This window comes from Mirounga leonina, unplaced genomic scaffold (assembly GCF_011800145.1).
Source record: "Mirounga leonina isolate KUSES-001 unplaced genomic scaffold, KU_Mleo_1.0 Mir_127, whole genome shotgun sequence".
NCBI lineage: Eukaryota > Metazoa > Chordata > Mammalia > Carnivora > Phocidae > Mirounga > Mirounga leonina.
In genome coordinates this window covers 80,150,804-80,168,012 of record NW_023270316.1, presented here as the reverse complement: position 1 = coordinate 80,168,012, position 17,209 = coordinate 80,150,804, and the positions used below count along the sequence as shown (strand labels likewise).

The 17,209-nt window shown below is 39.8% G+C and overlaps 1 protein-coding gene across 1 annotated transcript in view; it reads left to right on the top strand.

Annotated features, from left to right (window-relative positions):
• PARP4 (poly(ADP-ribose) polymerase family member 4) overlaps positions 1-17,209 on the top strand; it is a 103,718-nt gene that overhangs the window by 25,612 nt on the left and 60,897 nt on the right. The window contains exons 11-16 of the mRNA XM_035003769.1: positions 3,399-3,533; positions 6,189-6,284; positions 10,767-10,950; positions 11,356-11,512; positions 12,773-12,897; positions 16,995-17,153. Coding sequence (XP_034859660.1) covers positions 3,399-3,533; positions 6,189-6,284; positions 10,767-10,950; positions 11,356-11,512; positions 12,773-12,897; positions 16,995-17,153 — 856 coding nt within the window. The remainder of the gene's footprint in view (positions 1-3,398; positions 3,534-6,188; positions 6,285-10,766; positions 10,951-11,355; positions 11,513-12,772; positions 12,898-16,994; positions 17,154-17,209) is intronic.

Here is a 17,209-nt window from a genome sequence, read left to right as displayed (position 1 = left end):
TGTCAGTCACATTTGTTTCCTCATTGACTGTGAGTCTGTGTTGCTTGTGTCCATGTACGTTCTACAACCCAGGGCAGCAGCAGTAACAACAGACGCATGTGGATCAGCTGCTCCGACAAGCCCTTGTTGGGCATTAGTTAGTTCCTCTGAGAGCCTGGACCCAGCTTCAAGGTTCAGAAACTAATTTGATGGATTATTCTCGAGGGTGAGAGTGACTTGCATTGGTTTGGTCGTTCATCCCACTAATGTAACTTCCCAGCCCTCCTCTGCCTGAAGTCTTTCTTCTGGACCTTTCTGGCATCTCGACTCTCATTAGGTATAAAGGGCCAGGCTAACCTTAATCAGCCTCACACACTGCTTAGAGCCAAAGGTGGTGAACTGCAGCCCCTTGAACCAACTGCGGAGGCCAGTTGTACATTTTTAGGAATTTTGTGAACTGAGTACAATTAGTAACTTGAAATTGGCTATGGTGGGAAGATTTATACCATGGAAATCCGCAAATGCTACAAATCAGGGTTGTGTGTGGGTTTTGCTTTTGTTTTGAGAACTGGTTTTCCAGCACCTTGCTAGAACCAGACCCACATACGCCTCCCTTATGGACTAATTCAGACCTATCTAAAATTGTGTTCTGCCTTCCTCGATCAGTCATCCTCAAATGCCATTCTCAACATTACTTCACACCCACTAAGATGGGTATATTCTTTGAAAAAAAAAAAGGAAAATTGTAAGTTTTAAATGAGGATGTGGAGAAATTGGAACGCTCATACAGTGCTTTTGAAAGTGTCAGATGGTGGGCGCCTGGGTGGCTCAGTTGGTTGAGCGACTGCCTTCGGTTCAGGTCATGATCCTGGAGTCCCGGGATCGAGTCCCGCATCGGGCTCCCTGCTCGGCGGGGAGTCTGCTTCTCCCTCTGACCCTCCTCCCTCTCATGCTCTCTGTCTCTCATTCTCTCTGTCTCAAATAAATAAATAAAATCTTTAAAAAAAAAAAAAAAAGAAAGTGTCAGATGGTGCAGCTGCTGTTTGGCAGTCCCTCAACAAATTCAACACAGATTTCGTATCTGCCCCAGCAATTCCACTCCTTGTTATATACCCCAAAGAATTGAAGCAAGTACTCAGACAGATACTGGTACATGAATGTTCATAGCAGCACTATGCACAGTAGCCAAATGGTGGAAACAACCCAAATGTCCATCAGGGGTTGAATAGATTAACAAAATGAGGTAAGAAAAAAAAAAGGAATGAAGTGCTGATACATGCTACAAAATGGGTGAGTCTCAAAAGTATTATGCTAAGTGAAAGAAGCCAGACACAAAAGACCACATATTGTATGATTTCATTTATATGCAATATCTAGAATACATAAATCGAATCCATGGAGAGAGAAAGCAAATTGCCTAGTTCCAGGAGAGGGAAGAATGGGGACTGACTCCTAAATGGGTATGGGGTATTCTTTTGTAGTGCTGAAATGTTTAGATAGAAGGGGTGGTTGCACACTTTGAGTATACTAAATACTACTGAACTGTACACTTCAAAATGGTTAATTTTATATTATGTGAATTTTATGTCAATTAAAAAATCATTTCCTATAGATCTTTTCCAGATTTCACTTTTATATATAATCAAATTATTTTTATTTCTTTTTATTTGACTTTTGACCCTCCCATAGGTATCTGCTAGGATCTAATACTAATTAAGAAACTAGTAACAATGAAGGTAGAATCAGGAGGAGAGTAAATGACTTTTTCCAGGGAATCAAAGAAAAGGAAGAGCGTCTTCAAGCCTGGGGAGGGGAGTGCAGTTCAACCATTTAATGTAACTCAAGCAGGCCTTGGAGACCTCACCTCACACCCAAGTGATGTTGAACTGTTCATATGACAAAAGTGGACCTCTCCCTATGGAGAGATTCTGCTGCTGTGAAGAATTAGATTTTCTCCATTTCATTTCACTAATGATGATTATTTCATATTAATTTTTTCTAGTTATAAAATTCATGTTCTTTGCTGAAAGTTTAGACAATATGTGAAAGTATGATGAAAACCGAAGATCACCCAAATCTCACCACCCAGAGATAACCCAGAGATAATATGACCACTGTTAACATGTTGGTGTAGAATATATCTCAAACTCAATTATTGATTCTTCTCCACATCTAATGGTGTGCTGGGAAGCCAGCTCTCTGAAATAAAAGTCCTGACTTACAATAACTGTTGGTTTCTGTGGTGTAAATATTCCTACTATAGCTAGTGTCAAGCTATCAGTGTGACGCCGAAGAACGAGGAGTTGGAAAGACCTGCTGGAGAGGCTCTCTTACATCCTCTACCCCACAACTCTGTCCCTCCATAGTCCCCCAGTCTTTCCCCATGCTTCCCCATCCTAGTCACCTACCCAGAGCCACTGTCAACTCTCCTTCATCCCCACATCACTGTGCCCTGTCCGTTCTGTCTCCAAAATGTCTGAATCCATTGGCATCTTTCATTCACACTGCTGCCACCTTTAGTCCAGACACCGATGTCTCACCTGCTTCCTGACGCTCTTTCTGCTCCTGCCCCAGCCAATTGATTTTCCCAAAGGAACCAGTTAGGTCTTAAAATATATACTGTATTTTGTCATGTTGCAATAATTGTCACTTTCAAAGACAGGCCTTTCTTGACCATCCTCTCTCGCTGAACCTGGTTGGCTTGCTGAGTAAAGCTTAAAATCAGTTATTTGTTAGCTTTTAATTTTTAATTTTTGTCTCTCTCCATTAGGATTCAAACCCCATGAAGCCAGAGACCATAGTATCTCACTTCCAGGGCCTGGCAGAATACTCAGCCTAGAGTGTATAGAGTGTATTATTATTATTTTTTTTTTTTAAGAGAGAGAGAAACGAGAGCACAAGCACATGCGTGCGGGAGCAGAAGATGGGGAGGGGCAGAGAGAGAATCCCAAGCAGGCTCCATGCCTGGTGTGGCACCCGACCCAGGGCTTGATCTCATGACCCTGAAATCATGTCCCCAGTGAAATCAGGAGACTGATGCTTAGCTGACTGAGACACCCAGGTGCTTCCAGAGTGTATTTGTTGAATGAATGAATGCATGAATGAATTTCATCTATATATTATATGTATTATATATATTATATATTTTACAAAATTTGAGATCATACCATGTATAAAGTTTTGTAAACTATTTTTAAAATTTATTTTACTATGAGGTTTACTTCATATCCTTATTTATTTTTTAAGAGTGTGATTTTTTTAATGACTACATATTTCCAGGAAATGTTGTGTTGTGATTCACTTAATCCATTCCATAATAATGGCCATTTGGGCTGTTTTGCGTTTTCTGCTAATAATGATTTTTTTATTTTGCTTTTGATTATGCAGTCTCAAGGTTTTTCTTCTACTTTTTACACCAGAGGTCCAGTGGACATCTTGCAGATATTTAGAGTTGGCAGAGTGAATGAAGCCACAGAGTTTTTGAGCCAGCTTGGCAATGTGAAGTCCTTACTGCATGGATCTCCTGTACAAAGCTTTGTAGGGATCCTGTCCCGGTAAGAGGATACCATCTTTATTTTCCAAATGTTTCAGCCTCACGAACATGAAGTGTTCTACCCTTTTTTCCTATTTTTTTTCCATATTACATGGGCCTCTTCAGTTAAAATCAGCTTATTGCATTCCAGAGAAAACCGAACACTTTAAATTGTAACAAGTGTAATTTAAATTATGTACTTTATGTACTTTAATTTAATTTATGTACTTTAAAATATTAAAGTATAGTACATGGGTATGAATTGCTTCTTGAAAACAGTATCATATGAAGAAAGGGGATTCTTTTAATTTAATGGCTCTTCTATTTTATCTAATCTAGGGAATATCCAATACTTAAGGAGAAAGGTCTAGAAATTAGAGTTACCTAGATACTGTGAGTTATCTATTCAAAACATAACTGTAATTTTCTGTTTGCTTTGAATAACCACTTAATATTAGAGCTGAACTGCAGTCACAGGGAGCAGGGGAGGATATGATTACATCTGGATCCTTAATTAAATACCTAAAAAGAAAAAAAATACCTAAGAAGAAACATAAATATACAAGATCCATCTGGAAAAAATTTTAAACTGCCATTGAAGGACCCAAAAGATACTTGGACTAACCAGAAGGATGCCAATTTTCCTTGAGTTAACCTATAAATTTAGAGCTATCACAATAAAAGTGCTAACAAGATATTTTTTTAAGAAATAAAAAGCTGGGCGCCTGGGTGGCTCAGTTGGTTAAGCGACTGCCTTCGGCTCAGGTCATGATCCTGGAGTCCCGGGATCGAGTCCCGCATCGGGCTCCCTGCTCAGCGGGGAGTCTGCTTCTCCCTCTGACCCTCCCCCCTCTCAGGTGCTCTCATTCTCTCTCTCTCAAATAAATAAATAAAATCTTTAAAAAAAAAAAGAAATAAAAAGCTGATTCTACCATACATATTTTTTTAAATTTGATTTTACCAGGGTAATTCAGAAAAAGAAGATTAATGAGGAAGAATTAACCAGTCAGACACTAAAAACACTTTATAAAGCTATGTTAATTAAAACAGTACCTGAACAGATGAGTCACAGAATAAAGAATCCAAAAGTAAATGTAAAAACATAGAGGGTTTAGTATATGATAAAAGTAGCTTTTATTTCTGTGGAAGAAAGATAATTTCTTCAATACTATATACTGGGACAGATTACTACCTGGAAAAAATACAAAATTGGATCCTTACCTCATTCCTCACACTTAAATAAACTCCACACAGAACAAAGATTTAAAAATTTAAAATTAGGAATGCCTGGATGGCTCAGTCGGTTAAGCATCCGACTCTTGATTTCGGCTCAGGTCATAATCTCAGGTTCCTGGGATGGGACCCGTGTTGGGATCCAAGCTTGGTGGGGATGGAGTCTGCTTGTCCCTCTCCCTCTGCTCCTCCCCCACCCACCCCCCGCAAATAAATAAATAAATAAATAAATCATTCTTTTTTAAAAAATCTAAAATTATAGGTACTAGCTTTACTTTTTAAAAAAAGGTTTTTTTAAAGATTTTATTTATTTATTTGACAGAGAGAGACACAGTGAGAGAGGGAACACAAGCAGGGGGAGCGGGAGAGGGAGAAGCAGGCTTCCCACTGAGCAGGGAGCCCAGTGTGGGGCTTGATCCCAGGACTCTGGGATCATGAGCTGAGCCTAAGGCAGACGCTTAACGACTGAGCCACCCAGGCACCCCTAAAAATTTTTTTAAATAAACTTTAAGTAGGACTAAAACCCAAAAACCATTTTACAAAATTAATTACATTTCATAATGCAAAATTCAAACAGTAGATATTTATGTAATAAAAGCAGAAGTCTCCTTTTATCCACCTTTCCAGAGATAACCATGGTTTAATTTTGATTGCAGAGAGTTCTTAGCAAAGCTAGAAGGCCAGTAGAAACCTGCATAAGTTCTTGAGCCAGAAAGAAATGCAGTCAGCATTGGGCTTAAACATGGTTCTATTGAGTGCTGGGGGCCTTGACAGGTAGGAGACAGAGCCCTGAGGCAGGAAAAATGGCCAGCATCTCAGGGCTGACCAAAACAGTGATGAGAAATGGCCATAGCTTGGTATATTTGAACAGCACCTGGACATTTTGCCTTTCATTTCACGCTCTTTATTTACTTATAGTCTTTTAATTGGTGTATTTTTTTCCAGCTTTATTAAGGTATGATTGACAAATAAGAATTTTATATATTTAGGTTGTACGAGGTGATTTTTTAGAGGTGTATAACATGATGACTTAATGTACATGTACTTTGTGAAATGATTACCACAGTCAAGGTAATTAACACATCCATCACTTCACAGAGTTATCTTTTTTCTTCTTGTGGTAAGAACACAAGATCTGCTCTTAGCAAAGAGTTTTATTTATCTTATTTATCTTAAAATTGAAAGTTAGTATACCCTTTAGCCAACATCTCCCCATTTTCTCCAACCCCCGGTCCCTAGAAACCACCATTCTGCACTCTGGTTCTATGAGTTGGACTTTGCTAGATTCCCCATATATGTGAGGTTGTGCAGTATTTGTCTTTCTGTGCCTGGCTTATTTCATTTAGCATGTCCTTAAATAGTACCTGTTTCTGCTAGAATTCTGAGGCTACAATAAAAGATACCTTTCTTCTAGTAAATCACTGTAATGTCTTTTTCTTTTTAGTGGGTTGCTTTTACCCAAAGTAGTTGAAGATCGTGGCACAAAGAGAACAGACATTGGAAATCTTGGGAGTGGAATATATTTCAGTGATTCACTCAGGTTAGTGTATTATATATACTATACATTATATCGTTAATCCTGTTACACCCATCATCAAGGATTTATTACCAAGTAGTTGCTACATGATTTCCTCCATCTTTCCTTTGTGAGGGATTTCTCACCCGAGTAACAGATCATTGAAAGCAACCGGTTTTCTCAGTATACTATAGAAACATGTCTTTTGAAGCGGAGATTTGGGAAAATTTCAAATCATCTTAGTGATTTTACTATCCTGAGGGTCTTTACATTTCTTTTACCCATTTAATCCTTACAACAACCCTCTCAGGTCAGTTCTGTTATTATCCCATATCACAAAGAATACTGAGTGACACTGAGGGTATCTTGCCTAAGGTCACACAGCATTTTGTCTTTCTCCAGGACCAGTGATCTTAACTTCTACAGCACAGGACCTCTTCTCAAAACAACTTATCTATTGTAAATAAACTCTGTAGGCCTAGAATAATATTTCATGGTCAATATCCTTGTTAATATTTAAATCTGTCTTCATAATAGCCACAATGTATTGAACACCTTGGGATGCCTGGGCTCAGTCTGTTGGGTGTCTGCCTTCAGCTCGGGTCATGGTCCCGGGGTCTTGGGATCGAGTTCCATGTTGGGCTCCTTGCTCAGCAGGGAGTCTGCTTCTCCCTCTGCCTGCCACTCCCCCTGCTTGTGCTCTCTCTCTCTCTCTAACAAGTGAATAAATAAAATCTTTAAAAAAAAAGGTATTGAACACCTGCCCTGTGTGAAGCACCAGGCTATGTGCTTCATGTATATTGTCTATAAACCTCACAAGTGGTATTGTGACATCATTTTATGAAAAAGAAACAGACTGATGGAGGATAAGTAACTTGCATAAGGTCGCAGAGCTATAGGATGGAGCCTGGGTTCAGGCCCAGGACAAAAGGTAATTATCCAGGATATTTAAAGAATTCCTACAAGTCAGTAAGAAAAAAATAAAGAGCTCAATAAGCAAATGGACAAAAGACATGAGCAGGAACCTAACAGAAGAGAAAACATGTATAGACAATGACATTTGAAAAGATTAGTAATCAACAACATGCAAATTGAACTATAGTATGCCATTTTACACCTATCAGAAAAAAAAGTTTAACATCTCTAGGTGTTGGTGAGTCTCTAGAACAGTCTGAACTCTGACACCCTGTTGTTAGGACTAAAAAATTATAAGCCCTCTTGAGAAAATTTTGGCATCATCTGCTATAGTTGAAGAGCATAGTTGATAGTATGACTCAGGAATCCTATAGATTAGCTGGCCTATGAACCAAGAAGCAGTGGTTCTCAATCCTGGCTACACATTGGAATCACCTGGAGGACACTGTTTTAACTTGAAGGATTTTTTTTAGTTTTTTATTCCAATTCCAGTTAGTACAGTATAATATTAGTTTCAGGTGTACAATATAGTGATTCAACACTTCAGTGCAGCGCTGGGTGCTCATCACAAGTGCACTCCTTGATCCCCATCACCTATTTCCCCCATCTCCCCCCACCTCCCCACCTGGAGGAGCCTTTAAATATTACTGGTGCTGATTTCACCCCAGATCAATTAAATCAGGATCTCCAAGAGTGAGGTTTGGGTATCAATAGTTTTTTAAGCTCCCTGGATTATTATAATATGCAGCCTGGGTTGAGAATCACTACCCTAGTAAGTAGACATAGACCAGGAGACATGTACAGGAATGGCCAAGAAAACTGTAATACTGATGTCCATTGACAGTGGAATGGATCAAAAAATTTTGGTGTAGTCCTACATGGAGTACTATATGGCAGTTTTGACCAGTGTACTACAGCTACACATGTCTAATGGATGAGGTCCAGGAACATAATGTGGAGCAAAACATTGCAATGTGATTCTATATGTATGCAAAGTTCAAACACAAGCAAATATAAAATCAATGCGCAGAAATCAGTTGCATTTCTGTACACTAACAATGTGACTGAAGAAAGAGAAATTAATGGAATCGATCCCATTTACAATTGTACCAAAAAACCATAAGATACCTAGGAATAAATCTAACCAAAGAGGCAAAGAATCTGTCCTCAGAAAACTATAAAATACTCATGAAAGAAATTAAGGAAGACACAAAGAAATGGAAAAACATTCCATGTTCATGGATTGGAAGAACAAATATTGTGTAGATGTCAATGCTACCTAGAGCAATCTACACATTCAATGCAAACCCTATCAAAATACTTTTTTCAAAGAAATGGAGCAAATAATCTAAATTAAAATTTATATGGAACCAGAAAAGACCCTGAATAGCCAGAGGAATGTTGAAAAAGAAAAGGAAAGCTGGGGGCATCACAATTCCGGACTTCAAGCTCTATTACAAAGCTGTCATCATCAAGACAGTATGGTACTGGCACAAAAACAGACACATAGATCAATGGAACAGAATAGAGGGCCCAGAAATGGACCCTCAACTCTATGGTCAACTAATCTTCGACAAAGCAGGAAAGAATGTCCAATGGAAAAAAGTCTCTTCAACAAATGGTGCTGGGAAAATTGGACAGCCACATGCAGAAGAATGAAACTGGACCATTTCCTTACACCACACACAAAAATAGACTCCAAATGGTTGAAAGAACTAAATGTGAGACAGGAGTCCATCAAAATCCTAAAGGAGAACACAGGCAGCAACCTCTTCGACCTCAGCCGCAGCAACTTCTTCCTAGAAACATAGCCAAAGGCAAGGGAAGCAAGGGCAAAAATGAACTATTGGGACTTCATCAAGATAAAAGGCTTTTGCACAGCAAAAGAAACAGTCAACAAAACCAAAAGACAACCAAAAGGATGGGAGAAGATATTTGCAAATGACCTATCAGATAAAGGGCTAGTATCCAAAATCTATAAAGAACTTCTTAAACTCAACACCCAAAGAACAAATGATCCAGTCAAGAATGGGCAGAAGACATGAACAGACATTTTTCCAAAGAAGACATCCAAATGGCCAACAGACACATGAGAAAGTCCTCAGCATCACTCGGCATCAGGGAAATCCAAATCAAAACCTCACACCAGTCAGAATGGCTAAAATTAACAAGTCAGGAAACGAAAGATGTTGGCGAGGATGCGGAGAAAGGGGACCCCTCCTACACTGTTGGTGGGAATGCAAGCTGGTGCAGTCACTCTGGAAAACAGTATGGAGGTTCCTCAAAAAATTGAAAATAGAGCTACCATACGATCCAGCAATTGCACTACTGGGTATTTACCCCAAAGATACAAATGTAGGGATTTGAAGGGGTACGTGCACCCCGATGTTTATAGCAGCAATGTCCACAATAGCCAAACTATGGAAAGAACCAAGATGTCCATCGACAGATGAATGGATAAAGAAGATGTGGTATGTATATACAATGGAATATTATGCAGCCATCAAAAGGAATGAAATCTTGCCATTTGCAACGACATGGTTGGAACTGGAGGGTATTATGCTGAGCAAAATAAGTCAATCAGAGAAAGACATATATCATATGTGTAAGACTGTTGAATCACAGACCTGTACCTCTGAAACAACCATGAGAGCCTGTGGACTCTGAGAAACAAACTGAGGGTTCTAGAGGGGAGGAAGGTAGGGGGATGGGTTAGCCTTGTGATGGGTATTAAAGACGGCACGTACTGCATGGAGCACTGGGTGTTATACGCAAACAATGAATCATGGAACACTACATCAAAAACTAATGATGTAATGTATGGTGATTAACAACATAATAAAAAAATTAAAATTAAAAATAAAATATTTTTTATAAATAAAAGGGGGCAAGTCTTAGAGGGGATAGAACAAACACTTTTACATTTGGGTCTTGATTTGGAAAAATAGAGGTCTGTCCCAAAAATGTTGCTCCCGAAGGTGTCCTAGCCTATGCTCCTTAATTGCAAAACTTGCTTTTTTAAAGCTGCTGAGCCCTGAAGAAAGTCAAAACAAAATCTCTCACTTAGATGTCATTTGAAATTTTTGCTTCTCCATTTGGATTCAGAAGCCTTTGTGAGAAATACAGTGCCCATCTTTCCCTTTGAGCAGTTCTTATTTACCTGGTATTTCATGTTCTCTCTGAGCTTCAGTACAGAGGAGTAATCTATTTGCTTAATTAAAAAAGTGGGGAATTTTCCTTCTCTTTCATCACTTTGGTGTTTACCATACCAAAATATGTGTTTTAGTAATTAATAAAGATTTGGGGAAACGGTGGAATTCATCCATCCCTGGAAGAAAGTACTTTGAGCACTGCCTAACACAACAGAAGGCAACATATGTACTTTTCACATTAAAGTTTTAAACAAATAAGTGAACAATAAAGTTCTAAATTGAATCTTCAGAGATATTTCAATAGCAGTAAAATTTGGAACATTCTACCAGTACAGTCGTTTAGACAGTGTTTCACATATAGAGATGGATAATGGATAATAAAATATTGTTGCCATGACCATGAATTACAAACACGTGCTTTCTTCCTTTCCCAATGCAGCACAAGTATTAAGTACTCCCACGCAGGAGAGACAGATGGCACGAGGCTCTTGGTCGTCTGTGATGTAGCCCTCGGGAAGTGCATGGACTTGAACAAAAAAGACTTCTCCTTGTCGGAAGCACCACCAGGTTACAACAGTGTCCATGGGGTGCGAGCAACGGCCACTGTCACCACAGACTTCGAGGTATTTGTTTCAAGAAACAGGCAGAGAGGCTCCTGTTTTTATTGAATATGCTTAAGTTTAAGTAATTATTGCATATCTGTGACTCCCTGAATTCAGTATTTTCTAAATTAGTAAACCTGCAATTCTGCTTTTTTTTTTTTTAAGATTTTATTTATTTATTTATTTGACAGAGAGAGACAGCGAGAGAGGGAACACAAGCAGGGGGAGCGGGAGAGGGAGAAGCAGGCCTCCCACTGAGCAGGGAGCCCGACACGGGGCTCGATCCCAGGACCCTGGGATCATGACCTGAGCTGAAGGCAGACGCTTAACAACTGAGCCACTCAGGTGCCCCTGCAGTTCTGCTTTTATGAGAACATTTGCCAATAAAGGTTTTTCCCTCCACCTAATCATTTCTGTTGGTTTTAGGATGATGAATTTGTTGTATATAAAACCAATCAGATTAAAATGAAATATATTATTAAATTTTGTATATCTGGAGATGAAATAAAGGACTTTCATCTTTGTAATACTACTGAAGTAGAGGAATACAGACCTGAGTTTTCAAATTTTTCAAACGTTGAAGGTAAGACAGTTTTCTTGAATGCTGTCTTATGTGGTATTTATAGAACTCCAACATTTTATTTTTAGACGAATTTATGCTCATGTTCAGTAACTGTATCTATGACTTCATATATAAATATTCCATTTCCTGTTTTATTTTGTAAAAGTAAAAACCAGGATACTTAAGAGAGCTTAAGTGATCTCAGAATCACATATTACTTCGTTAATATGCCTAAGTTGAGCTCGTACACCTCCCGACAGCCGATGCTAAAACCCACTGAAGCAATTTAAGATGTCAAAGCACAGAAAGTGTAATGGGGGTTGGTGAAGTGGACAGAAGACACAGCTTTAGAATCAGGAAGCTCAGGTTCAAGTATCAACTTGCCACTTACTAGGCTGTGCAATATGAAACAAACTGCATAAGCTTTTTGGGCCTCAGTTTCTCTGTATTGCAAATGAGATCAATATCTGCATTAAGCGAAGGTACTCCCAAAACTGTAATATGCAGCTTATATATTAGTAGTAGAAATATATGAGAGGATGATAGCTTCTCAGAAAATCATAAGCCCAAACTATTATAATATTTATTAATAGCATTGTAAGAACTCATTAACATTTTTAACTGTGATCAGATTATTTTTTGTCAGAAATGTATGACTTCACATATAAGAAAATGACTCCTGTTTTTCCTCTGGGAGCATTAAATGAAATGTCTGGCAAGAGAGTATATATTTACATTTCTAATTATATGTGTATTTTTGTAGCACCTGGTATAGAAGGGGAACATTTTTCTCATATGCTGTATTAGAAGTTTGATCCAGTGTTCCTTGGATTGAAAGTCTAAGGAGTCTCATATTGGTCCGACACGCTTTTGTGGCACAATAAGTAATAGTGACTGACCAATCAAAATTACAGGCCAGGGAATGGAGATACCTAGATTCATGGATAACCTACACTTATAAATTCTTAAAGACTTTTGTGTACTTGTGTGTTTTTAAATGTATGTCTTTCAAGTAATTGAGTGACTCTACATTTTCAGGATGAGTCCTCAGAGTCTCTAGATTAAAAAGGCAGAATGTCTCTTATGAAGGCTGCCCCCATTTTTCTCATGTGGGTTCACTTACTTTACAGCATTGGCTATTGAAAATCATAAGATGCCGCTTGTCTGTTTTTCCTAAAATATAATGTATGAAGGGAAGGGGAAGGAACAACGATTAAGGTAACAGAAGCAGACAGTGCAGGGATGGTTTTTAAAGCTAACATTATCATTTTTAATGTGTAGATTATCAGTTAGCAGATGCCAAACCTTTCAGCAACATCAAGTCTGGCCTGCAGGATGTCTCTGGCAATTCAGTTCCTCTTGAGGATGTTCACATCAAGGGAAAAATAATAGACTTCGTAGCCCAGGTATGTTCTTTGTGGTTTTATGATACTTTAAACAGATAAATAACAATTTGATTATAGTCGCATGAATTAAACAAAACATGCATTTCCAATTCATTGAGCACGTACTACATACCAGGGACTGTTCTAGGTCTAGGCATACAGCGATGAACAAAAGAAAAACTGCCCTGTAGAGCATACATTTTACTGGGGGACTAGGCAAAACACATGATAAATAAATAAAATGTATCCTAGAGGAGACTAAACCGTGTGGACATCTAGGGGTCGCTCATTCCAGGTGGCGAAAACGAAAACAGCATGTGCAAAGACCCTGTGGTGGGAGCAAGCCTGATATGGTCAGGGACATCAAGGAGGCCACTGTGGCTACAGCAGAGTAGAATGGGAAAGCATGGCAGGAGATTGGATTAAAGAGGTGGTGTGGGGATCAGCTCACATCAGGACACAGGCCGTACTGAGTGAATGGATTCACTCATTTCTGAGTGAAATGAAAGCCTTTAGAAGGCTGACCGGCTGTAGATCAGAGGTTCCAAAGACTCCTTCCTTGCGTTAGACTGATTTGCTAGAGTGGCTCACAAAACTCAGGGAAACATTTTACTTACGACATTAATAGTTATTACAGAAGAATACAACCGAGGAACAGCCAGCTGGAAGAAACGTGTAGGGCAAGGTGTGTAGGAAGGCGCACAGAGCTTCCCTGCCCGGTCCAGGCATGCCACTGCCCTGAATCTCCACGTGTTCACCAGCCTGGAAGCTGTCTGAAGCCTGTCTTTTTGGGTTAACACAGGCATGATTGATTAATAAATCATTGACCATCAGTGAGTGAACTCAATCTCCAGCCTCTCTCCCCTCCCCTGAGGTCCGAGGATGGGGCTGACAGTTCCAACCCTATAATCCCCTTGGAAACCAGTCCCTATCCTTAGGTATTTTTCAAAAGGCACCTCTTTGACATAAACTCAGGTGTGGTTGAAAGGGGTCTGTTATGAACACCAAGACACCTACATTGTTCTTATCACTTAGGAAATTCTGAGGGTTTGGGGAGCTCTGTGCCAGAAACAGGTACAAAGACCAAAATATATGTTTCTTATTATAAATCACAGTATCACAGGGGGGAATTGCTGGAGATGCACTGTTCTGTAGGGGGAGGAGGATGAGCGCTAATGCTCAAATGCAGTGCTTGGCCTCAGCCAGAAGCATGCAGCTAGTGCAGCTGCGGTCATGGAACAGAAAGGAGAGTTCATGGGCAAACGTGCAGGCAGGCTGCCAGTATACTGGGAAGGCTCTCTGTTTTCTAAGATTTGACCTCCTCATTGGTTCCTGAACACTGAGGACTACACTGACCCACTAAAGGCCTCTTAGAAAAATTAGAACATCTGAGTCCAGTATTGTGATATTCCCCTCTCTTCAGAGGGAAATCAGATTAATTGTAGTGGTCACCTTAAACTGGGGAAATGGGGTATGGTGGGTGGGACAGGGCATGCTACCCATAATATCTGTACCAGTTTGCATATGTCTGATTGCTGCCTCCCGGGCCCACTCTGATCCATAGCCGTATCCCGAAAGAGCTCAGGGAGACCTTACAGGCCTTGGGAGACCCTGATGTGGACTCATGGCAAGTGTTCTGACCTAGGCTGATCTGTTTGGAGCCATTAGGATGCGTGACCACAGTGGTTACCACTTCCAATGAGTCAGGCTCTGGACTGAGTTGTTCACACGCTATATTTAATCCTCCCCAAAACTCTATGAGGTGAATGCTGTGATTATGCCCATTGTTTAGATGAGGAAGCTGATACGCCGAGACACTGAATGACATGATAAAGCACAGATTTGAACCCAGATCATTCTGATTCTCAAGTCCAGCCTCTTTAACCACTATGCAGTAGTACAACCTGGGATAGATGGTGGAAAGCAGAGAATTTGGAGTTTGGAGGCTTAGTTTTGAATCCTTGCTCATTCTTTTCTAGCTCCTTCCTTGGGGAAATTATTTAACTTCTTCGTGCCTCAGTTTCCTCAAATGTAGAGCGGAAATAATAATATCTGCCAGCCAGCATGTGGCTCTTAAATACAATGAATATAAAGGACATAAGGCATTTTTTTCACATGCAACAGATAAAAAACTGAGTGTGTTACAAGGAGAGCCATACGTCCTCTGTGCATTACTTTGGATTAGACAACTTGCACCATTTGATATTTTAAACCTGATGAAGCTTTTTCCATGGATAACTTTGCCCAAAAAATAACTCATGATTTATGGGGCCCCTGGGTGGCTCAGTTGTTAAGCGTCTGCCTTCGGCTCAGGTCATGATCCCAGGGTCCTGGGGTCGAGCCCCCGCATCGGGCTTCCTGCCCCGCGTGAAGCCTGCTTCTCCCTCTCCCACTCCCTCTCCCACTCCCCCTCTCTCGCTGTGCCTCTCTCTGTCAAATAAATAAAATCTTTAAAAATAAATAAATAAATAACTCATGATTTAGCAGTGAATTTTTCACTAATTTGTGATTAGACAGCTGGCTTGTAGATTGTCATTGAGAATCCAAGCAGAGGCCCAGCGGCAGGGACTTGTATGTTCGTGGCTCACATATTTGACTCTTCTAGGAATGAGTTTAGTGTTTTTAGTTTAATAACTAAACTAAAATAGTGGTTTCATCTGAAGGTGGAAAATTAAGATGTCAAAAATTAGTACAGTGTATTATTTTCTCTTCTAAGTCCTAGTAAAAATACTTCTGTCATCATTACCGAAATTTCTTGCTTTCTGAGTGCCCAGTCATATCATGGGATATACAGAGAGAGTGAAGCTGACATAGACCTGACCCCTGGGAACAGACCTGCTAACTAGATGCAGGCAGGACATCCACAGAGCAGGATAAAAACATGAACTCAAACCAAAGGACAATTAGACAGTGATCCTATCCAGCATTTACAGGTCAAGCATACGTGCCCTTGAAGGGTTTGGTAAAATTGGATACCCAGGAGAGAAATGAAGAGAGTTCTATGCACAGGGAACGTGCGTGATGTCCTCCTGGTCAGCAATCCACATGGCTCCTCTGCTGGGTGCTCTCTGACCTTCTATGATGGGTCAGAGTCACCCAGACACCCAAGAAACCCTGGGATCCTATAGGATCCTTTTGGGCCACAGCCAGCCTCCAGTTCCAGGGTGAGCCTGGTAAGCGGGTGGCTGTCACCAGCCAGTGAGGCCTTTGTTTGCAGAACTGTGAGAGATTTGATCTCCTGGAGGGTGCTGACTGTTGATTTGAGGACAATCACATTGTTTAAATATATGCCCCTTAAAATATTTTTCTCTGGTGCAGCACATACACTAGGGGCAACCCAGCTTACCATAAATCCAGTTGTGGACAGCATTATGGAATAAGTTTGTTTCCTTTATTCTTTTATTTTTCATTTCACTTTTCCCAGAGATTATTGATGACAAATTGCTAAATATTTTTTCCTTATTATTGCCACATGTTTAAAATGTTAGTGTTTATTATATGTCTAGGGTTTTTAAAAAATTTGCAATTGTTTAAAGACTGGCCTTTTCTTAAGCAAGGGAGTAATGTGATAAACAGAGTCCATTTGGTAAAATTAATCTGGTAAGAATAGAGACAGCAGGTAGGAGTGGAAAAGAGTTGATTCAGGAGTTGTCGACAGGAAGAGATGAGGATAGATGAAAAAAGCTGTGGAGGGCTATGTACAGAGAGGTAAAGGAGGGAAATGTCAAGACCTGAAAACAGACCAGATATAAGAACTATTCTGGAGTAATGTCTGGGCCCACGTGACACCAAGAAGGGATCAAGACCCACACATAAAGAGGCTATCTTGTCTTCTTAACAAAAGCTGCATTGCTTCTGTTAAGCCAGTGTTTGTAATATTGTAATACTAGTGACTTTTATTCCAGCCAAGGATGTATGAATTACCTAAAGTTGCAGCTGGTACGCTTTATAATGTGACATGGACTCTACATTGCAATCATAGAATGCTCTAACTCCTGAGGCCAGGGTTGGGAATTTGAGAGACATGATAAAAATTCAAGGAATTTAAAGAAAATATACATAATAGTTTTCATTAATAGTTGTTCCTGAAAATGTTGTTCCATATTGTTTCATCAAAGTATATGGATTTTTTTTTTCTTCTTCAGGTCACTGTTTTTCAGACATACACCAATCAAAGTTCTGTGCCCATTGAGGCAAGATATATTTTTCCTTTGGATGATAAAGCAGCTGTGTGTGGTTTTGAAGCGTTCATCAATGGGAAGCACATAGTAGGAGAGGTAAGGGGAGGAAATGCACTGTGACTGCTCTTTGGATTCAAGGTCAGTTTCCCATT